The sequence below is a fragment of the Podarcis filfolensis genome, assembly GCF_964270895.1.
Source record: "Podarcis filfolensis genome assembly, chromosome: 2".
NCBI lineage: Eukaryota > Metazoa > Chordata > Lepidosauria > Squamata > Lacertidae > Podarcis > Podarcis filfolensis.
In genome coordinates this window covers 75,609,658-75,634,048 of record NC_139605.1, presented here as the reverse complement: position 1 = coordinate 75,634,048, position 24,391 = coordinate 75,609,658, and the positions used below count along the sequence as shown (strand labels likewise).

Below are 24,391 nucleotides of genomic sequence, written 5' to 3'. Positions count from 1 at the left end.
CAAATCATTGCTCTTTTTCTAGAGACTCCTTTCTGTGCTTTTTGCTTGGCACTGATGCACTTTTATTTCTGAGGAAAGAGGAAATTTGCATGAACCTACAGGAAGGAGACCTTGTAGAATCACCTTTCCAGAAAGAATGAAAAAGTAGTTTTTATTCTTGCTGCTAAAGCAGCACAACACTGGGAACAGATTATCCTGTTTCTGTTGAATGCATGAAGGAAGAAGGGATATATTCTTTCATTTCTCCCATTTTTTTATTATTTTTATTATTAAATAGATGTATGTCCTACTGCTACTAACATGAATTTGACCAAACTGCGGGAGGCAGTGGAAGACAGGAGTGCCTGGCATGCTCTGGTCGGACACGACTAAACGACTAAACAACAACAACAATAACATGTTCTACCACAAAGATGCAGAGACAAAGAGACACATGGTTAAAAATGACAGAGAATCAAAAGGGTAGTTTGGACTAAGGTAAAAGGTAAAGGACCCCGGGACGGTTAAGTCCAGCCAAAGGCGACTATGGGGTGTGACAGTAGGCTCACTTTTCAGGCCAAGGGAGCTGGCATTTGTGCACAGACAGGTTTCTGGGTCATGTGGCCAGCATGACCAAACTGCTACTGGGACACGGAGGACCATGATGAGTGCCACAGCACACGGAAACTCTGTTTACCTTCCCACCACAGTGGTACCTATTTATCTATTTGCACTGGTATGCTTTCAAACTGCTAAGTTGGAAGCTGAGACAGAGCAATAGGAGCTTACCCGGTTGCGCGGATTCGAACTGCTGACTTTCTGATCAGCAAGCCCAAGAGGCTCAGTGGTTTAGACCAGACATTAGCTAGCTTTGTTCATGTTCGTTAAATATGCTAATCTCATGTTGCTTTGATTCTTATTCCACCTGTCTGACAAGTACTCCAAGCAGCTTTTGAAAAATCATTTTAAGAGTTAGTAGAAGTCCTCCCATCAGACTGGTATGTTGGGGAGCACACAGCCCTTAAAACAGGCAGGTAGGGAAATAATTTACAATGATTTTTCATTATAGTAAAATGACAAGCTAGTTAGAGAAAAGACATTTGGATCTCTTGCAACAGAGTAACAACAACTTCAATTCCATTGCACAATTAAATTATTGTATTGAAAGGCTGTCAGAATACACACAAAGGCGTTTTTGTTTTTACGTTTGTAAATGTATGTTTTCAAGTGACCATTATAATCCTTGGCCTCTGAGATGTGAAGCTTTGCCTTAAACCAGATGAACCAGAAGGCTCTGGCACACAGACAACAAGAGCAGAGGATGTCCAACTGGCTACCACTGTTCTTTTCTGATTCTATGAAAAAGGAAGCAGCTGGAAGAGAGATTTTTGGTTAATTTTAGTTCTCGGTGCTGAGACTGCAAACTAGATAATATCCCAAGAGTAACTTGCAGTAGCAGGGAGGAAAAAGGTCCTTGGGGCCAGCTGTGGATACATCTTTAGAAACGATTTTAAATACAATGCAAAAGCTGGAACCGAAAATAGACTCATTTGGTACTTGTTTGGTATCATTAGAATGCCAAATGGAGGAAATAAATTATGCTTTCACAGCTGTTATAAAATGAAGGGTTTCAACAGGAGTTTCTAATCTAAGAAAAAACCAAAACAAAAATGGACATCTATCCAAGCAGTATTTGGTGTTTTTTGTCCTTCTGGGGCATCAGTGATGAGCACAATGAGATGCTGAAAAACCCTATGCCCATTTCACCTCTTCATAAAAGATTCAGTGGGTTGGCTATATTATCTGATTGACTGTCATATGGGGAAAACATTTCCTGAAAAGTAAAATCATTATTTTGGGATTAAAGTGGGAATATCTTCCACTGTAGTGCATAATCTTGCTTGCTTGAGTCCTATACAGCTTCATTCTGTGCATGCTTACTCAGAAGTGCATCCCAGTGTGGAGTTCAGTAGAGCTTAGTCCAAGTACATGTGCAGGGGCTTCTTAGAGCTATTTCTCTGCAAGGCATTTTCCAGTTTTATATCTTTTCTATTATCACTATTTTTTATTTTCAGAGACATGTGAGGAAAATAAAGATTTTAGGTGAGAATAGAAGGGGCATTGCACTAAGCAGCCATGGAATTCTCGGATTATGATCCTGCAAACATTAAGCACCGTTAAATTCCATTGATTAAATAGGAATGTGCTTAATCTTTTTTGTTGAAAACAATGGGATTAAAAAGAATGTAACTTTGGCTGGATTCTGCCCCTAGTCTTTACATTGGTGAAATCTCCAAATTGTGTCCAGGGTCCATTTTTCTTCTCAGGACCCAGTAAAGCAGTAATAGTGTTTCTCTCATTCTCTGGATGAGTGTGTGTATGCATTCATGAGTTGCCTCAATATACTTTCCCTTGATCATTAATTTTGGCTTGTATAAGTACAGAAAGACTAGCACATTTTGCACTTGATAGAGACCTGTGGGCTAAGGAGGAGAAGTGTTGGGTAGTTAACAACTGTGGCTGCCAAGTATGTTTAGCTGAAAGGATCAATCAAAAGAAAAAGGCATTGATTCTCTCTCTATAATTGAATGGATAGACCAAAGAGCCCATTAACAGAATTTTGAGATACAAGAAGGTGCATTTTATCTCTTAACTAACGGCTGCTTTGGGTGCACTGGGGTGTAACTTTGGTCTATAGTTTTCTTCCCATTGCTGTTAAGTAGAATTATCATTATTATCTGCATCTATCTAATCACTGTATCTGTAAAGCCATTAAAGTAATCCACTATGTAGATTTGAGAGTAACTGTCTAATGGTGGCACTATGCAGTATTTTTGCAGTGCTGAGACAAGCACTAGGAATAGTCAGCACAATTGTTTATAGCTCTTTAAGTCTCTCTCACTCTCATTGTGTGTGGCTTTCTCTGATAGATAACATATTGCCAATCTTCTTTTTAAAAAGTAAAGAGCATAATCTTGAATATGATTAGTTTGATCAGCTGGATCAAGCAGAAATAAAACATCAACCAGGATATAAAGTTAGCATGGATTCACTCATATCAGACAAATCTGATATCCTTTTTTTGGGGGGGGGGGATAATTGAATTTCTGAACAAGGAAGACTGAAGTAGATCTAGTTTATCTGAAATTCAGTGAAGTGCTTGTTGCTGGACTCAATAAGATAGGAGATGTGAAACAGGGTTATCTATGTCCTTAACAGGATCTGCAATGTGCAATATTTGAAGTCTATAACTTTCCAACTCAATGTAGAAATTCTGCTTAGGTAAAAAATGTTTCAAAAAGACAGGTGATAAACCCTCATGTAAGCCAAATCTCTGAATGTCCACAAGGTTAATTTTTCACTGGACATGGTACAATAAGAAGGAACAAAAATGGTAGAAGCTCCATATTACATGTATTATTAAAATATTTGAAATGGCTCTTATTACTCTAAGAAGATAACAATGCTGAAAGGTCACATGCACCAATCCTGGCCTGAAGCCCAGAAAGGGTTCCCTCTCACCAGTAATGCCCCATGGAGGTGGTAGAAGCTTTTAGCACCTCCAGCTTTTATTGTGCAGATTAAGGGGAGTAAGTAACTTCACTGTCTCAGTATTGTGATTTGCAATAATTTCTGCTTATTGCTTCCTTAAGATTTCAGATCCCATTTCAGGAACTTTTCAACACTGTAGGCATTTGTTCCTATTATTTTCTTCCCCTCTTATACAATTGAAATCATTGGGTTTTAAGAGAACCTAAGTCTGTGATGGACTCTGATGCCTCTCTCTAGCTTCAGAATAGTTATAGTGAAATACAATAATAGGATATACTTGACAGAAGTGACTATCTTGATTTGTTGGGAGGTGGGATTGGACACTTTATGAGGATACATAGAAACCAGGATTCAGGACCAAGAACAGCTCCCTCTCCGTTTCACATCTTCTGCTTGCTTGTTGCTAAGATGCTAACCCAAAGGACACTTTATCTTGCTTGGGTATTGTTGGGACTTCTGATATATTTGCTAATCCAAAAAAGTTCCCTTCTCTGTGTGAGGTGCAGAGGTTCAGCAATGACCTTTACACGCTCTGTTTATCTAATTGCCTCTTTTCAGCCTAATGAAGTCAGGACAGCAAGGAAGGCGAGGGAGATATTCTAAGTGTCTGTTCCTCAATTCAGGAATTCCCTTCCCACCCAGAGGCACCAAAGTCCTCTTCAGGCATTCAGAATAATGCCTGTAGGGGAGCACCACCCCCAGTGTCCCCATGTGCAGTGTTCCTGCCCTCTCCTGACACTTTGTGCATTGAGCACAAAGGTCTGCAGGGAGATTCTGTGTCCAGCTGAATGCAATTAGAATCCTTTGCTTGAGCAGGAACCCTGATTACTGAAGTGAGCTTTGAAGAGGGTGTTAATAACCCATGATATAGCTAAGAGATGAGAGTCAATGACATACACAAAAATCACTCTAGAGAGATTTCTGAAGGAGATGAATTCCACTTTTTGGTACTCATATTAGCTATTTGCCTTCATCAAAATTTAGTTTCACATAGCTGGAATTGCTTGTTATAAGGCTCCATTAAAATGACTATGCAGTTAATCTTACATGCTGTTTTTCTCTGTAGCAGAGTGACACCCTACAAACCGGTAAAAAAAATGCAAAGTGAAATATTAAAATTAGTGAGTAGGAATTGGTGATGGGAGCATTGAAGATCATTGCAAAATGTGAAGTCATCCCATTAGCACAAGGACATCCACCTGCACAACATGATTTCTTCTCCCTTTCTTTTCTCTGCACTCTGTGTCCCGCCTCCACCAGCTTTGGAGAGTTGGAGGAAATCCCAGGACTTGGTTGGGTGTGCGAAGTGCAAGAAGGGGAGAGGGAGAGAAAAGGTGGATGTCCCTGTGCTAACAGGACAACTTTGTTGGATGCATTCCTGTGTATTTTATGAAAGGTAAAAGGTAAAGGTACCCCTGCCCGTACGGGCCAGTCTTGACAGACTCTAGGGTTGTGCGCTCATCTCACTCTAGAGGCCGGGAGCCAGCGCTGTCCGCAGACACTTCTGGGTCACGTGGCCAGCGTGACAAGCTGCATCTGGCGAGCCAGCGCAGCACACGGAACGCCATTTACCTTCCCGCTGGTAAGCGGTCCCTATTTATCTACTTGCACCCGGGGTTTTTTTCGAACTGCTAGGTTGGCAGGCACTGGGACCGAACGACGGGAGCGCACCCCGCCGCGGGGATTCGAACCGCCGACCATGCGATCGGCAAGTCCTAGGCGCTGAGGTTTTACCCACAGCGCCACCCACATCCCATTTTATGAAAACATACACACAATAAGTAACATTTTAATGTAGACATTTGCATATTCTTTGAACCAATCAGCACAGATTGGATGGAACAGACCTATGATTGAGCGCAAGTGAGACTGAAACATGACAGAATTAGTTGTGCTGTTTGCAATCCAATTTTGTCTCTCTTCAGCCCTGCACTTGTGGATGAGGTATTAATACAATATATCTTTGGCTGAAGTGTATGAGTAGAGGGTGTGTGGAAATTAAAAGGGATAGTCTCCATTCTATCAGAAGCATGCACAGCCTGAGGATACAGAGTTTATCAGGGAGCTAAGGAGAAAAGCTACTCTGAGATGTTGTTAAAATATTGGCAGTGATTCATCACCGCAAGCATTTTAGTTAGGGCTGAATTTAACGGGCAGATTGCAGAGTTCTGCTACCTTCTGAATATATTTTGTTTCCCTCCTGACTCTTTCTTGAGAGCTTACATGCTGCTCAGCTTCTCCTGCTGCTTTTAATCTCCCACTGACAAATGTGTGTGTGATTAGGATCGACATAATGGGAGTCAAGGCACACCACTCGGGCATTACTCAGGCTCCTACAGACAAGAGCTGTAAAACTCAGGCTGGTGTCTGTTTGTGGGTAGGTTTTCATTCTTTGAGACATGAATTTTCCCATTTTTTGGGCTAGATGAAGGGCAGCAGACTAGTCTATCTCCTTCAGAACTACATTATATATAATTATGTTCTGAGGTCAGAAGTATGCATGAATGTGATGATATCCTCCTGAACTGAATTACAAAATTGTTGCCTACAGTTTGGGTTAGCTGGGAGTGGGCTTTCCCCCCTTCTGGGTGTTTTATGGATAAGCAGCAGCCAAGACATGCAAGCGAGAAGCCTGCAAAGAAAACAGGCTGCATTTAGTTAGCTGAATTTGGCACAAGTATCCAATAATTGCTCTGTGCCTGGATTATGAGTGGGGGCCTTTGCTACTTGATTACTTCAGTGAAGGAAGATATGGATCAACATGGGATAGCTCTGAACATTGAAGTAACATGCACTTATAGTAGAAAGCATGGTACCTTAGGAATGGGCCATGGTCTGCTGGCATTAAGACGGGTTCTGATTCCTCATCCGCTTAAGAAATATTAATGTGCTATGAATGTCCTTATTGATTTCCCTGACTCATCTTGACCTAAAATATAGAATTAATACATATTTATGAAGTTTCTTATTGGTAGCTAGCCAATTTGAGAGTTTTCTTGTTAGCGAGGTGGAATTAAAAACAAAGGTTTTTTTCTAACACAAACACGGACCAAAATTCAACACAGAGCTAAGGATATTGCTCCCCTCTCCTTCCCCTGTGAGCTGTTTTGCAAGTTCTCCCAAACCCCCACCCAGCCAATTTGTCGGGGTACAGGGCATGTGTAGAGGGAGAATAGTGGGGAAGCCACATTGCATTAGCTGAAGTCCTGGCGCTGGCTTTTGCCAGCAAGAGCAGTTAATTGAATCTGGCCCCAATCCCCACCACCACCAGAGCTGGGGTAGCTAGCCTGGTGCCTTCAGAGGTCTTTGAGTACAACTCCCATTAGCGCCAGATAGGATGGCTAATTAGTATTGAAATATAATGGAATTTGTAGTCCACAACTTCTGGAGGGCACCAGTTTGGCTACTCCTACCCTAGAAGAATACTCAGATTTGATTACATTCATCAGCCTATTGGCATGTATCCTTTATTTTCCCATTGTACCATCAGTTACAAACTATGTTGGTCTCTCAGAATAAAGATTCATGCTGTTCATGTTGAACAGAATAACATCACAGTGCTGCTTGCAGACAATGCCAAAAATCAGCCATTTACACATTCCACTGAGCTAACGACAACTCTCAGAGAGTAAAGCAAATGTAATTTCATTGTCATCGCCGGATATTCTTTCAGCAATAGGTTTCTTCCCAGTATGTAGACAGTTCTGACTGATAATCTTGAGTGCTGGGAACTGGAGAATAATATAAAGTACAACACCAGAAGAGATACTGGTAAAAGTAATCTATTTGACACACAAGAGATACACATTGATACATATCAATGAAGAATTGCAGGATTAAAAAGGGGTGGTGGTGAATGCATCTCTTATCAGCTGTTACTGGAGTCCTTTCTGATATTTTTACAGGGAGAAGGCAGGATCCACAGGGTTCTGTTAATTATGGAATATTTAGGAATAATGAAAAGAAGATTCTTAAATAGCTTTTGGGGGGTGGGTGTTTCATGCCTTGTTTATTGACAGAACATACAGGGGACCTGGCTCCTGGATTTTATTTCCAGAAAAGTACACTGTAGCAATGATGGTGTGCTAAACCCAGACAAACTGTGAAGCATATCTATTCTCCTGCATTAGTACTAACCTCATTTTTTAAAAAAAAATCAATGCAAAAGTGGTTAAGGATTTATTTTCTCTGTTGCAATGCAGGCTATTGCATCAATGCTATTGAAAAAAATAAAACACTTGCTGTATTAGTTATTTGCTATTTTTACAAAAGAGAATCTTATAGCAACTTACAGGGATAAAAAGTCAAAGAAATACAATACAGATAGATGAAGTTATGGTTCTAAATAAATAAATAAATAAATAAATGCAGCAAAATCAAATAACTATCTTTGTCTGTGAAAGTTTCTCTATTTCAAATTTGAATTATTCAGCTATTGATACTAGTAAGGATATATTCCATGACTATTGAGTTAAGCACATAAAATATTGTGTGAAGTCCAACTTCATTAAGAGATCCTTATGGATATTCATGCGTAAATTGAGAGTTGTTGCCTGTCTGTCTGTCTGTTTGTCTGCCTGTCTCTCTCTCTTTTGCTGGCCATGCCCCCTACTGGTCACACATTTGGCCACAAGAATAAGTCCTCTGCATAAAGAGCAGCTCTAACGACTATGTGAATCAGGATCCTGGGCCACTCAAGATTCCTCCTTTGCATGGAAGCACTCTATGCATGGGCGGGGGGGGAATCCTGCCCTGAAAACGTCTGCTTCTTATATCTGAGTTATTACAGAAGAGTATACAGTACTGTCTTCCTAACCAAAAGGTAGAAATTGTACTCCAGATCCGAACCCCCTTAAACAATTGACCTGAGTTATTTAACTAATGTTTACAATCTCAGGATATGCAGTTAATGGAGAAACACTTCCATAAAGAGATTCAAAGGGCTATCTTAATGCTGGCTCACAGATGTATTTATATCACTTGATTATCACCACTGGTTTGCTCACCTCTTGATGCTTTTTACCTTAACATGTGAACTGGCTGCATGGTGCATTTCATGTGGTTTGAATAGATTCTTTCCTATTTGATTTGTTATGATTCATTTATACACACAAGCAACCCCTTAATGAAGGCACCATTTATTTAATTTAAAACTAATAAACAATTCTAATAATTAATATGCTGATTCCTTCATTTTCCTTTTGCTATTTAATTTCATGTACTTTGGGTGGCAGTGGTTGTGCAATTATTATTTTTAAGTATTTTTCTTTCTCTGTTGTTGTGCACAAAATACAGTTGCCTTCCTGAAACTGTTTTGAAGTTTGAGGAAGACAATATCTGGGAAAGATAGGTGGATCATTCTTAATATAATTCAAGTCCCCATTGCTAAGTGTGTGTTGGGGTGGGGGCTTGTGTTTTGAAAGTAAAACACCAGGAGTTAATTTATTTGTTTGCTTGATGTGTTTGCCACTGGATTTCATTGAAATTGAAATTCAGAGTGAGCCTGCGGCTCTCCGAGTGAAATGTCTGACGAATTTTGAAAGAACCCAGAACAAATTTTCAGAGAATCAGCACACTTTCCATGCACTCTACTTCTTGAGAAGGGATAGAAAGGAGGGAACTTATTTCTCACTTCAGGGAGTAGATGGGAGTATTACATAGAAGATCACCAGTACTGTGACTTTAATCATAATTAGTAATGGGTCAGATATTATCTGTGGTTTCTAAAGGTCTGGGCTGCATTGTCCTTTACTTATTGCTATAGGCCAAAATCCACTACAAAACTTTGAGCAAAAAAGGTTTCTGGTAGTAATAATGAAAAAGTTAAAACACTCCTGTGTTCTGTCAACCCTATCCCACTTTAGAACTAATGATTTACTAAAGAATTGCAGTTAAATGAGAAGATGACTCAGGAAAACAACACAAATGAAAGTGATTTGTCCAATGATTCTGGACATTGATAAGACTTATGGGGTGAAATTCAAAGTAGTGCTAAAGAGACTGCTCTGTCAGTACAAGCATTTCTGCTCCCCTGATGGAAGAACCTTCTCTATCCCAAGCCTGTAAAGCTGATTTTGGGTGTGGTGCTGTGGCAAGGAAAGGAGAGGGGTAAAGCCCCATTGTGCTAGTAGGACTTGTTGCACTGGCTCCCACTAGTTAGCTGAGTTTGGCCCTTAGCATATTGAAGGAGAGCATGGCTAGCTAAAACCTTGAACAGGAATGCTCTTGAACAGGAATGCAGTGTTTTGTTGCAGATCCCTAATGATCATTGAAAGCGTAGAAACAATTGAGAACTATTGATCTATTGATTTATTGATGAATGTGCCATAGATCTAAAGGAAGCAAGACAGAGTCTAGCTAGATACCCAGAACTTTTGAATAATAGAATCATAGAGTTGGAAGGGACCCTGTGGATCATCTAGTCTAACCCCCAGAAATGCAGGAATATGCATCTGTCCCTTACGGGGACTGAACCCACAACCTTGGTTTTATCAGCACAATGCTCTAACCAACTGAACTATCCGTCTACAATATATATTTCCAGATCCACAATATGACTCAGATTTTGCTTCTGATAAATTTCTGTAGCACTTTTATTCATTTTTCCTCCAAGAATAGAATTTTTGCCTGTCTATGATTACCTTTTGCTAATGGTAAAGATACTGTGCGCATATCCTCTTTCTCATGCACACAGACAGAACAGAACAACCGCAGCCAGCCCGGGAGGGAAATTGGAGGGACGGGGGAGAGAAAAATCTCTAACTGAACCTTCAGTAAAACTTGAAAATGATGAAACTAATGATTGAGGCTGGAATACAGCCAATATACCCCCAAGCAAACAATCCTACACATGCCAAAGGATAAAATAATCCTAACCAGCATGCTTCAGGGTAAGAGCTTTCAAAGTATGCAAAGCCCTTTGGGATTACTCATCTCTGTTTAAGTGTCAACATTGTTATTACCTTCAGGGAGTTAGTAGTCTATCTCTCAACCACCATTAGTTTATGTTAAGCCTTCCTTTTCAAGGTACTTATTCTGGAAAGAAATGTTATATAAGAGAGAAATGATTTTGCAGGTGTCAATTCTGTTGATTAAGTGTAATGGCAGGAATGTTAGGCTATTTGGCAGTGCAAGTACATGGAGTCGTCAATTGCCAACAAGACATTTATTCACCTGCATGCTACTTAATACCCAAATAGCTCAATACTTAAGCACTCCCCTGGCAGAAATCCCAAGCATGAAGTAAATCAGCGTTGCTTTAGCAGAGAATTCTGAAGCAGGCTAGACGACGAGTTTCACAAAGGCTATCCAGGTGCCATAAAAATAATGAAGACTCTAAAATGTCAGAAGGTTCATCGGTACCTATGGTTAAGCCCAACTTGAAAATGCAACTATTACAAGATTTATTTCACAAAAACTTTCTGTTGTATACATTGTGCCACTCAATCCTTCTCATGATTACTTGGAAGCAAGTTCCACTGAGCTAAGTAGGGCTTTCTTGCAGGTAGGTGTCTACTGGACTGCATTGTTGGGCCAGGCGTTATTATTACTCACTTCATTTCTATACTGTACTGATTTTTATTTTTAAGAAAAAAATCTCAAATGATTTACAGCTTACCTTGAAACATCAAATAAAACAATCCAGAATAAAACATTACTGAAGAAAGTCATATATAAAGTATATATTCAGAGCAACATAATTAACAGGAAACTAAAATAGTGCCTTAAAGATTTCAGAATAAAACATTGCAAAGGAGGTCAAATACAGAATGCACATTTAAGGAAGCAAAGTTAACAAAACAAACACTATCTTAAACATTTCAGAAGAAAATGCTACTAAAGGAAGTCAACTATAAAATGCACATTTAAAACAGCATAATTAAAGGGTTCTATGTGCATGGGCCAGAGTATTTGAGTCCTCCACTTTTAAAAGCAAATCAAGTCCCACCTCTTTCCACTGACTAGTATTCTGGTCCCAAACTTCAGGAAATTTGGAAGCATATTCTGATTATGGATGCTTGCAGGTGACCTGTCCATTGAGCATTCATCCGAATTTGTTTTGCAGGCAGGTTAGACGATGTTGTGTCATAGAATTATAAAATTGTAGAGTTGGAAGGGACCATGAGGTTAATTAATCCAACCTCCTGCTATGCAGGCATCTTTGGCTAACATGGGGCTCAAACCCATGACCCTGAGATTAAGAGGATCATGCCAACCAGCTGAACTATTTAACAATTGGTTAAATAGTCAAGCAAGTAGTAGTTATGGTGTTGGACTATGACTACAACCTGGGAGATCTGGGTTCAAAGTCCATTCAGCCATGAAGCTCACTGGGTGACCTTGGTTTAGTCACTGCCTCTCAGCCCAACCTACCACACAGGGTTGTTTCTGAGGATAAAATGAGGTAGAGGAGAACCTTGAGCTCCTTGAATGAAATGTGGGATAGAAATTCAGTATATAAACAAGTAAATAATAAATGTTATCCAGTTTGTTTTCCCTGTCACTTTACTTATAGCAAAAAAATTGAACTTTGGTGTGCAGGACCTCCTGACCAATTGTAATTGCACAGCCAGCATCTGCTGTTATGTCATCAAATGCCACTTGAAAACAGCAACAGTCTGGAAACTCTAAAAGTAGAGAAAATATGTCAAGCCTTTAAATATGTGCAGAAGCATTTAAATCCTATTTTGGGGTATGCTCATTTATTTATTCAATGAGCACTGAAGGTTCCTTTGGGTGGCTAACAAATCAAAATATTAAAAATCACCAAGGAAGGCCACATTGTAATACATAATTATAAAACCAGACAATAAAAACAAATATGCAAGTCATTGATAACAGGGCCCAGCAAGAATATAACCATGATTATTACAGCAACTTAAAAGCCTCATCTGAATTCTTACAGAAGGAAGGTGACACATAGACTGTTCTCTTAAATTGTTTCTTTCACTGCAGAAATTCAAACAAACAGTATTTTGTTAGTGTCACTTTTGTATAATCATAATGAGATCATGAGCTCACACCATCACCTTATACTATCAAAAATTTTAAAAAGTGTTGAGCTATGCATTTTTCTTAAATTGAAAGCAGTATAGCCCATGGCCACCCTATACTCCTTTCTATTGAAACTACCTTCAAGAGAAAGAATGGCCTCAATTGCCCTGAAACCTTTTGACTTTCAGCTGTAAAACTCTTGAAGAATCCAGTAATCTACAGATCCATACAGGGGGGAATGTGTAGGAATCCTGTGGCCATGTGGAACCCATTAACCTTTCTGTAGGGAAGTTTTGGAATGTTGTAGGTTAAATGAGCAATCAAAGTCTGCCAAGCAAAGAGCACGTATACAGCTTTAGGGGTATCCCGTGATCAAGACTACTGTATTAGCTTTTTGCATGTTCCCAAAGTTCTTCTAGCAGAGATTTGCGGTTTCCTTCAAACAACCTGTCTATTCAGCATTCTTCTTGATTTGCTTACACAAAGTTTAAACACTTTAATCCACTTCAATTGCACAAATGTACATTTCCAGCTTGCGCTTTAATTACCCTCTGCAAAATAGTGACAATCTGGAGGCACTCTCAAAGAAAAAGACAAAAGTAACTACCATTTTACAGATACAGCTGAAAGTTTCCTCCTAGTGCAACTCTATAAAAAGTTATCCAGAAGTAAGCCCCACTGAGTTGCATATGATTGCAACCTTATTTACTCTATAATTCTCAAAGTGTACTTCCTTCCCCATCAAATATGACAGGTGGGTGTAGCAATTCACCTGTCAATTAACCTGACATAATGACATCTGGTGATGATCACTGGGACTTCAAGGCACCATGCAGGGATTGCAAAAAACTCTGTGAAGTGCTCTGAAAGGGCACTGATCAGCTGAGGCTTGAAAACACCTATCAGCTGATATGCAGTGACCTCAAGCCTGTTTTCAAGTCAGCTGAGCAACCAAGTACCCCTCTGGTGAGCTTAGTTGTGCAGCTGGTCTAGCGGGATTGGAGTCACCATCTATTAGCTAGTAGGTAGTGCCTTCAAGCCTGCTGGAGTTCCCCAGGCCTTGTTTTGGGTAGGGATCAGCTGTGTAGTACCTCTTATTGTCAGTCAAATGATTATCAGTGACAGCAAGCCACTGGCAGCAAGCCACTTGTGCCACAATTGACAGCACACTTTAAGAGTCCCAGTTGTGTCTTGTGCCTATCTCTACTTGTCCTACATCTGATGTCAGGTGTAAGGCAGCTATAGATAGGGGTAAATGGCCTCACAAGGTAACTGGGATTTAATTAGGCATGCAAGACAGAGGTTCACCCACTCACTGTCTCACACATACACACCACCAAATCACAGCTCTTCTGCTTTCGACTGGGAATATCCTCTGCTTCCAGACTTCTAACAGCCTCTAGCCAAGTGAGCCACTCCCCTTTCCCTAGCCCCAAAGGGGTGATTGGCATTGCAACCACTGTGTGGGGGGGAAAGGGTTAATGTGCCCATCTGTGTTATGAAAGCTAGTCCTACTGTCCACATTCGTGTCCTGTTTCTATGACTTTTTCTCTCTACTCATCAGCAATTTTATCAAACTAGTAAGCATTGTATGAAGCATCAGTAAAGCTTGTCAGCTTTTGAACAAGCCCCCGTAGCTGCCTCTTTAAAAATAGTTTGCCTTCAATTAGAAGGTGGCAATATTTAGTTTCATACCAATGAAAGTTTCACCTGTTTATTTCTGTATATCAGACCTATGTTCCAGGCACAGGGGCAGGCCAGACCATTTTACCAGGTCAGTTGGTAATCCAAGTTGTAAGTATATCTGTAAATTCACATTCGAGTATCTTTGTGTCATATGAAACTTTCATTTAAATAACTTGATTATTAACCATTATTAAATAAAAGCAGATAGTCTCCTTAGGACAAATGCTGGCTATAGAAGAGAAGCTATCTAGCAAAGGTGAGAGATGGTGAGGCTGCATCTTTATTTGGAGCCCAGCCCTGTGACTTCTGAGTAAACGTCCTTAGTATCAGGCTACACAACACACACACATTACCCAAACAAGTGCTCTTTTAAGAACACACTGGTGACCAAAAAAAACACAATGACACTTTATATTTCCTTTCAAAAGCTGGAAAGCATTTGCAACCTTACAAGGCAATTAAAACAAAAATCTCTCTAGCACTATCCAGAGTCACTTTATGCCCTCAGATTCCATGACAGCAAACTAAAAACCAAAAGCAAGCAGCTTTTGTGCATGTACATAATAAAGCAGATAGTCTTTGCTTTCTGTAGGGGGTAATCTAATGCAACAGCTTAGAGTGTGCTGCAGGGAGCTGCTAGATGAGAACAGCTAAGTTTTAAAGATTTGTTCTACACAAGAGGACTTAAGATTTGAAATAGGGGGAAGTGTTAGCCTCTCTTGCCCCTCATCCCAATTTTTGGCAAGGGGTGGCACAACGCTGCAACACAAGGGAGTCTTTAACTCTGCCCTAATTTGTTTCAATTTTCTACTTTAGTTCAGGGAGCCAAGTTTAGTTTACACCAGCCAAGTTTGCCCACCTGGAGCATAAAATAAAATACCACAAGCAGAGATTTGTGCAACTCCTCCCTGACAGTAATAAACATAGCAAAATAACAACACATTAAACCATTCACTGCAATTTCGTGACACCCCAGATCACTTGCCTAAGGGCAGGCTTCCTCAACCTTGGCCCTCTAGATGTTTTTGGCCTACAACTCTCATGATCCCTAGTTAGCAGGACCAGTGGTCAGGGATGATGGGAATTGTAGTCTCAAAATATATGGAGGGCCGAGGTTGAGGAAGCCTGCCTAAGGGTATGACCAGCCCTCTACATACAGTCATCATTCTAGCCCTACATTTTGGATGTTATTGGACCTTCTGTTGGAACCTGGAAGTAAAGCTGTTACTGCACTAATAACCTTATATATGTACCTGCCAAATGGTTCGTGTTATGCAGACTTTAAAGCAGAGAGAGGGTGGCCTACATTCTATTTCCATGCCCTCTCAGCCCAAATGAATGTGGGTTGCAAGGAGAGAGGGGGTGAGGAGGAAGGTGCACTGCTCACTTTGCTCTGACCTCCTTTCACTGGCTTCAGCCGTGCCCATTGGTGGTATGCACTCCCTGACAGACTCTTCCTGCAGGAATGTGGCCTCAACAGGAGAAAGTTCCCTACCCCCGATTTAAAAGTAACTATTCATTTATATTCAGAGTAACAAAGAGAAGAAAAGCTTTGTAAGAAAGTCATCTGCTCCATTCTACTTTACTGAATATAAACTATATGCCTACCCACCCATGTTCGTCATGTTCCATATTTTTTTTTACACAATGTAAAAAGGTCAGAGGGACGCGGGTGGCGCTGTGGGTAAAACCTCAGCGCCTAGGACTTGCCGATCGCATGGTCGGCGGTTTGAATCCCTGCAGCAGGGTGAGCTCCCGTCATTTGGTCCCAGCTCCTGCCCACCTAGCAGTTCGAAAGCACCCTTAAGTGCAAGTAGATAAATAGGTACCGCTTTATAGCGGGAAGGTAAATGGCGTTTCCGTGTGCTGCTCTGGTGCCGGTTCGCCAGAGCAGCTTCGTCACGCTGGCCACGTGACCCGGAAGTGTCTTCGGACAGCGCTGGCTCCCGTCCTCTAGAGTGAGATGAGCGCACAACCCTAGAGTCTGTCAAGACTGGCCTGTACGGGCAGGGGTACCTTTACCTTTAAAAAGGTCAGAATGTGACAGAGCACACAGTACTGAACATCTAGAGCATATTTGCTTTCGTCTTTTTTTTAAAAGAAAAAAAGTTTGAGTAAGATTTCTCATGGTCAAGGGACAGAGCCCAAATCATGCAGAATATATAAATATGCAGTGTTCCAACATTCATGTTTATGTTGCTTCCAGAATTCATATTTTCTTAGCACAGCATTTGAGTTACTCTGATGCAAGAGGTTTTTTTAAAAACCTATCATGGGCACCACAAAATGCCCATTACACAGAAGGGAAACCCTGGCAATGCTCAGAACCTCACCCCTACCCTGCCAAATAGGCAAAATACTCCCCCCCCCCCCGCAAACACTGACACAGACAAGAAAAGGCAACATCTTCCTAAAAGCAGCCAATTTCTCCTCACCAAACATCCATCTCAAAGTAAAAAGAAAAGACAAAACAAAACAAAAATTGGTAGGAATAGAGACCTTTGGTAAATTATGGTCTTATTGTATTCAGGATCTCATAAAGCTACTTTTTCTAATACATAAAGAGAGTTATTACCTTGTTTAATAACTAAATGGCAAGTAGAAATTCAACAGTTGTGGTTTCTACGGCAGATGCATGAGAATATTCACTTCTGAAATATCTGGCACGCATTTGTTAAAAGCACCAAACTTCTAAATAGCCATTCAAGTTGCAACCTTTCATTGAATCCAAAAAGTTAGACCAATTATTGAGCTGGAGATATTATGCTGCCCCAGACAGTTTTTCCATAAAACCTGTATAATTTTCAGGGTGTGGGGGCATGTTATGTATCTAACAAAACAACTGGGGAAATATTATAGTTGTTGGGATGTGAGAAGCCTTCTTTTGTACATGCCAAGCCAAAACTACTTTGTAATGCATTTTGCCAAAACCCAACAAGATTGTAAAGTTTCTTTTTCCTGCCCCTGTGTCTTTGACAGTAATCAGAAAAAGCAGGTGAAGCTTTTATTTAAATGATAAGAGCAACTTAACTTGCTTAATTTATGAGGTTCTTCCAGAGGAAGCGAGGGATAGAAATGGCCACTTACCTCTCTCCGCGGTGTCTGTGGCGGCCCGCCTCAATGCCTCGTCTCCCCGTGCAGCCTCACAGTTTTTCAGTGGCCGTTGCTGCTGCTCCCTGGCTGCTGCAGATCCACATGGCAATCCACCAAGCCCACTGTTCAAATTGGCCTATCCATGGCAGCCTGGGGGGTTTGGGGAGTGGACCTGAGGGACACAGTCTTCCCTCGGGTACATTTCCCAGGTGTAAAAGCAAGCCAAGGCACGCTGCAGCGCAGTCATCCAGGAGCGTCACCTGCACAACCCTCCCTTTAGACATTTCTGTTGTTTCTTTTAAGCCCCTTTTCTTTCCAGCTTAGCGGGCTTTGCTATGGTCTTTGGACAGTTGCCATATTTGGATCTGGGAAGGAATTTCCCCTGCACTGCAGGTTTTCCCTTCCCCATAGCACTACTCACAACTTTGGTGCTTTAGGCCTTGGGCAGAATCCTTAGGCTATCTCCTAACCTTGGGGGGGGGGTTGAAGTGATGACTCACCCCCCTTCCAGCAGTGGCATTTACAGGGCACCCCGTTAGAGGGGTCTTGAAAGAAGACCATAGAGCCTGAAGCGGGTGGGCACTGGGCCATGGAGCTTCCTCAGCACTTAGGGTCAGGCCATCCATGTAAACCTGCATTTTGCGATGGCCCCTTCTCTTCCCCAAGCAGATCCTGTCGTGCCTCAGACCCTGCACTATGGGGCTGAGAGGGATACATGCCCATTGCCTATGCCAAAGATTTGCCTGCCTCTGAAAGTTGTGGCCTACCTCTATAAAGTTGTGGCCTTTTTAATCCCATACAGTTGTGATGTCCATTTATTCATATACCCTAGTTACTCAGACTCCTCAGTGGACAGAGACTCTATGGCTGGGAACACAATGGAATATATGTGCCACAATTGAGTTGGGCTACTGAGAAGGACAGTAAGTGGCAACTTGTATGTTTGGTGTGGAAATGGAACTCAAAAGCATAGCTGTCAACTTTCCCCCTTTTTAAAGGGAAATTCCCTTATTCCAAATAGGATTCCTCACAAGAAAAGGGAAAAGTTGACAGCTATGCTCAAAAGTAGGCAAGATTTTTCTGAGAAGCAGTCTGTCTTCTTAGGCATTGGGTAGTTAGTTACCATATTTTTCGCTCTATAAGACGCACCAGACCACAAGACACACCTAGTTTTTGGAGGAGGAAAACAAGAAGAAAAAAAATCTGAATCTCAGAAGCCAGAACAGCAAGAGGGATCGCTGTGCAGTGAAAGCAGCAATCCCTCTTGCTGTTCTGGCTTCTGGGATAGCTGCGCAGCCTACATTCGCTCCATAAGACGCACACACATTTCCCTTTACTTTTTAGGAGGGAAAAAGTGAGTCTTATAGAGCAAGAAATACGGTAACTCCTGCTGCCATAGGCAGCCAACCCTGCAGTGGGCTTCCGAAGTCAAGCTATTGTTTGTATACACGGTAATCTCAGTGAGAGAAATTTCACTTGCTTTTACTGCATGCCACACTGTGCTGGGCACAAATTCTTCTGCATGTTGTTGTTTTTTTAAAACTAAAAAATACCCCTTTTCATTCATGATAAATCACTTCCCCCCGTCTCTGAGAACTAAGTCAGAAATCATGAATGAGAGTTACAGGGAAGAAATGTGATGTAAAGCAGAAAGATGTACTTTAAACAGCAGCATTTCAGTGCAGTAGCCATCCCCCTTCTGACTTTGGTATTAATTGCTGCATTACCACTGTCCTGTAAGTCAGCAAAGCTTGGTATATGAGCAAACTCCTCCTCCCTGCTGCTTTCTACAGAGGCTCTCTGTGCACCAAGTACCATCCGGATTGGTAAAGCCACAGGGCATCTTACGGCATAAATGTAGGCTGCATGGTTAAAATCTTGCTGGGGTGAGCTGTACCTTTAACACAGACTATACAAACAAGCCTCTACTGCAACCTTTCCCTGAAAGCTTTAGAGAAAAATCCATTTCAGCACAGAGGTGCTGCTGCTACTGCTGCTGCTGCTGCTGCCACTGGAATCTCAGATCAGACTTCTGTACCATCTAAGTTGGAAAGGGACTTTCCTGTCTCTGGACTGAAGGAGAGAGAGAGAGAGAGAGAGAGAGAGAGAGAGAGAGAGAGAGAGAGCTTCCCTCCTCTCCGGTCAACCATGAGTGACTGTTCGAAGAGATGTAAACATGGAATTGTTAAATTTGCCCAAACCATCTTTAAACTCATCACAGGGACACTCAACAAAGGTAATGCAAGGGATTCTGTCTTCTGTAAACTGTGGGGAATGGGGAACCGCTGTTGCCAATTGGGGTTTTTATTACGGCTGAAATTAGCCAGGTCCCTTTGGGGACGTTGTTTCCTAGAGTGAAGTCATGTGCAGTGAAGGATGGAAGTGATTCTGGTTAGCCTTACATAACTGTTTGTAACTTTGGAGAGGTAGTTGTGGGCTCTGAGACATTCAGGCTGCAGTGTTTTCATTCATGTTTTTTGGGGGGGAGGTGTTGGTTCTACAAGCAGGTTTTTGTGCAGTTGTAGGAAGTCACTGCTTGCTAGTGTACACCAAATAAAAAGGTTTGGCAAAGTGTTCTGCTCTGGTGTCAGATTAGTATCTTAATAGTGTACTTGATTGAGAATTCGTCTTGTTGCAAGTGGTAGTGCGTGTCTCTAAAAACCTTTAGTTCTAAATCTGGGACATTAGTTATTGCAGGCATTGCTTCAAAAGCTATTATTCTTGCACGCTTGCAGTATCTAGAGTGAAGTGTGAATCAGTTCACTGAATCTGTTTATTTTTAGATGGGTCAAAGCCTTCTCTTTCCTGTTTACCTCCACTTTCTCCTTTCTCTCCCCAGTTACAGAAATGGGGGGGGGGTCCCTGAATGTATTGAAATCAATGCCTTTTTTCAAAAATCATTTTAAAGAGTGAAATTTTCATTGGCTGTTGTTTGTCTGAACTTTAGGAACAGGGAAAGTGCTTTAATTTTCTTAAGTGTCCTGTGCATTCAGACCTCAACTGCTTCAAATATCTAGTTGAGACTTCTCTAAAGTTTATTGGCTTGAGCCCATTTTAAAAACAGGATCACATGTGTGTTTAATGCAGCTGTTGAGTCTCATTATGGTTACCTGATGAGTTTATTTCAATAAAAGAACATAAAGCTTTAAAAACACATTAGGTACATTATCAGAAAAATGAAGGAATGTTTCTTGAGAAGTTTGAAACCTCATATGTACTATTTTGGTGTTAGTGGTTGTGGGGGAAATGTGTGTTTGTTTTGGATATTATTTTCCCACAGAAATAACTTAATGTGTACCTGGGGATGTATGTTAACAACTGGTGACAAATACCAAGATATAATGTATTAGCACATCCTCTTCTAGTATAGACTGGGGAATTAATTCATTTGATTCCTTTGTATTTGTAATGAACAGATTCAAAAATCCAATAATGGCTGGTTCCTCTCGTGATTTCCAAGTCAGTTTATACAAAACATTACAATTTCCATGTTTCTCTACTTATTCTCTTGCTGTTTCCTTTCTTCCTTTGTATGAAGACTGTTGAGCGTAAGACCAGCTGAGAGAAATGAAAAACAAACAATTTAAAACTTGTTATAACTATCAGGTGGTGGCAGTTCTTTATCATCACCAAGGTGCCTTTTCATACAGAAGCACTGAAAAAAACTTTGCAGGACAAATACCATGCTGGACAATTGCATGTCAGTGCTGAGAAAAGAAGTGGTGGCATTCTTCCCCCATGGATTCAGGCTTCCAGCACACCAGTGTACTAATTCCTACTTCTATGATGGAAAGAAGTTGTGTGTGTTCTTAAAACTTTGAACTTGGTGATTTCTCCCCCCCCCCCTTTTGTCCTTCAGTGAAGCTGGCCTCTTTCTGAATGTCAGGTATGCCAGCCACTTAGGGGAAAGGTTTCGGGAGACACTTGGACAAGACACTCTCAGTGGCCCCCCTTTTCCTTACCACTGCAAACTGCATGATAGCCCTCCCTTCTAAGCACAACTGCCCTGAGGGAGAACAGAAGGCACAGGCAGGATGCTGCTTCATCTTCTCACAGATATCACTGTTGGGGTGCTTAGAGAGGGTAGGTATAACCACAAGGTTCAGTAATTCCCAGCGGACTCCTTGCAGAGATATGGGTCTTTCAAAGTGCCATATGATGCCTTGGGCAAGAAGACCCAAGAATCCTCGCTGCATTATGGTTCCAAACAATTGATTTAATACAATTTTAGCAGATTGATCCCTCATTAGACCAGCAACCTCCATGCTCACCTTTGATATCTTCAAAAAAATGAGGAAATTTGTCATTCAACACTAACAAAATTAGGATAAATTTAGTATCCCTGAGGAAAAAGGGTGAAGGAGAAGCATAGTTGGCAATGGAGTGCAAAGGTCAATTTATTATACAGTATGTGATTATGTATATGGATTATGCAATAAACTCAAGCAGACAGAGTTCATGTGTGTGTGTGTAGCCCGAGCCTAAGATGTTTACTGAGAAGTTCCCATGAGTTAAATGATGTGTGCTGCCTAGTAAATGTACTGATAACTACAATGCTAATATCTTAGAAGCATATAAAGGGATGTGGAGGATGCAGAACTACTTCAGATTGATTTTGGGATATTGGTGTATTGAGACTACAATGGGGTTTGTGCCATCTAATGATTATGGTTCCCCTGAAAACAATATTGGTAATAGTTGTGTGTGTGTGTGTGTGTGTGTGTGTGTGTGTGCGTGTGTGTGTGTGTGTGCGTGCAACCCCACCTCCCACCCCCAAATGAGGCAAGGTAAAGCAACTGCCTTAGGTGGCAGAATCCATAGGAGCAGCAAATCCCAATGTAGCCCTTTATTCCCTCCTTGTTTCTGATAATAGATCTTCACTCACCCCTTCTTCCCTGATGGGGAGCGAGAGTATCATTTTGTCAATCGCCTCAGGTGTCAGTTGTGTGTGGGAGAGATATGATTAAGTGTGTATACAGAGAGAGGGAGAGAGATGGATGCCTGTACACACACTGACACAGAGAACCACAGTTCCCACAGATATCTGATCTGGTAAGAGGAAATGCCTATTAGACTAGCACAAATAAAGGGTATAACAATGGTCTTGCTTCTGAATTAAACACCCCTGTTGAATCTCCAAACCTGCTGGGCTTCTGCACATGAATTCTTGTAATGAATTTATAGATTATGCTTCACATTGGTCATGCATGAGTGTGAGACCCTCTAACCAGTACAAATGACTAGAAAATGTGTGTTGCTTTACAACACTGGAATCATGGTCCCATTGCTCATCTCTTGTTTGAAATGATGATGTGTGCTCCGACTTAGTCATTTCTGTTTTCTGGCAACATCCAACTTCAAAGCTGCAAACATTAGATGTTTGTGGTCTCCAAGGAATCAAACTTTTGAAACTTTAATCATGTCTTTTCTTTTGCAGCATGACTTTCAGACTGGAAGGTGCAGACTTAGGAAGGCATAAACAGTAGGAACAAGTTGATTTTAAAATGTCTCTCAAGTATCTGATGTAATTAAAATTGAACATTCTCATATAATAAGTTAGGAAACTAAAAAGTCAAATAAACACTTATTTAATGGATTAAACATCTTGAAGAGAAAAGCAGTCCTGGGTAAATGATGGCATTACAATTAACTAACTGTGGTTACCTGATGAGATGAGAACTGTATGTTCCAGAAAATGTTTCTTCTTCAGACACTTAGGATATTCTGTTTATTTACTAAACTGATTGCTCCTGGATATAATGCAGATCCAAAGAGATCTGTACCATCCCCACCCTCCCACCCCCTTCATCCCAGTGGTACAGACATGTTTTTCCACATTGCCTCTTTCAAGCACAAATTGTACAAAAATAGTAAAAATCGCTCAAACCACAGAATGATATGCCATACTTTCAGTCAACATTCTATGAGATCCATTGCTGGTTTTAATGCTATGGCTTGTAAAAGTTGAGGTTAAGAGCTGCAAATCCTAGAGCCCAAGTAAATGGACTGCTGTTCTTACACAGATTACTTGCAGTCCATGACTGCATGTGTTGGTGTGCATGCTGTACACCAATGCTTGTTGGAGCCCCAATTCCTTCTGCAGACTCTCTGGGAAGTGGCATTTGATGTGGTGTAAAGCGCTGCAGCTGGAAGGGAAATGTCATCTACCGTCAGGGATCAGTATTTTCAGGTATGTGCTGAAGGGAACTCCAAAAGCTACTTGGCTGCTCTGCCTCTCCTCCCAGCTGTCTGTTCACTGCCATAATCAAGTGAGGAGAGCGAGGGCAAACTTGCTTCAGGAAAAGTGAACAAGCAGCAGCATTAACAGCAGTGATAAGGAGGGGGTGCTCAGGGCTTTGGTTGCAAGTGGAGGACACCCATCAGTCTAGAAGTGAATAATCCTTCCAAGGATCTCTTCCTTGAACCAATACTACTATGGAAAATAGGTAGTCCTGTTTCTGACTCCTGCATTGTGGCTCATAAAAGTGGGGGAGAAATATGCATTCTTTGCACTAGGAAGGGTTTCTGGAATTTGTAACTCATCAGTGCCCTATATGCAGATGCAACAGGCCTGTGCATGAGCCACCACCTCTTGGAAGTCCGCAGCAGATGTGTGTAGAGCCCACTCCCCATAAATGCATAACCAGTAATTGAAATATGTACCAGTACCTGGGCCAAGGTTTAGGATATTCTGGCCATTATTTATTTAGTATTGTTCAAAAAGGTCCATAAAAGTACCCAAGGTTGATAATTCAAATGAGATTGTTTGTATAATGTAATAAGAGCAGAGAGCTATTTAGTTGATGACTCATCTGGGATCTTCTTTCTCAAAGTTGGAGAAATTTCTGTAGCTTAAGTAACCTGCACTCTTTCTTTGCTCCTGAAAGTCCTTGTTAAAGCTACCACTTCAGGATCAATGCATGGGATTTTTTGTGTGTATGTTTAGTTTCTATTATGCATTCTAAGTTTCTGGCAGCTGGTAATTTTTGCCTACTTTTCATTTTAATTGCCTAATTATCTGCTCCGGTGAAATAAAGCCCTCCCAGTCTTTTCATCTACTCTCTCCCTCCCCCTCCCACCCGGCGAA

The 24,391-nt window shown here is 41.1% G+C and overlaps 1 protein-coding gene across 4 annotated transcripts in view; it reads left to right on the top strand.

Moving 5' to 3' along the window:
• Nucleotides 1-24,391, top strand: part of KCNIP1 (potassium voltage-gated channel interacting protein 1) — a 556,014-nt gene that overhangs the window by 61,703 nt on the left and 469,920 nt on the right. The window contains exon 1 of one of the 4 annotated variants that reach the window (XM_083597501.1): nucleotides 19,305-19,540. The exons of the other annotated variants lie outside the window; for them this stretch is intronic. Coding sequence (XP_083453627.1) covers nucleotides 19,453-19,540 — 88 coding nt within the window. The 5' untranslated portion in view covers nucleotides 19,305-19,452. Of the gene's footprint in view, nucleotides 1-19,304; nucleotides 19,541-24,391 lie in introns of those variants that run through there. 4 annotated transcript variants of the gene reach the window in all.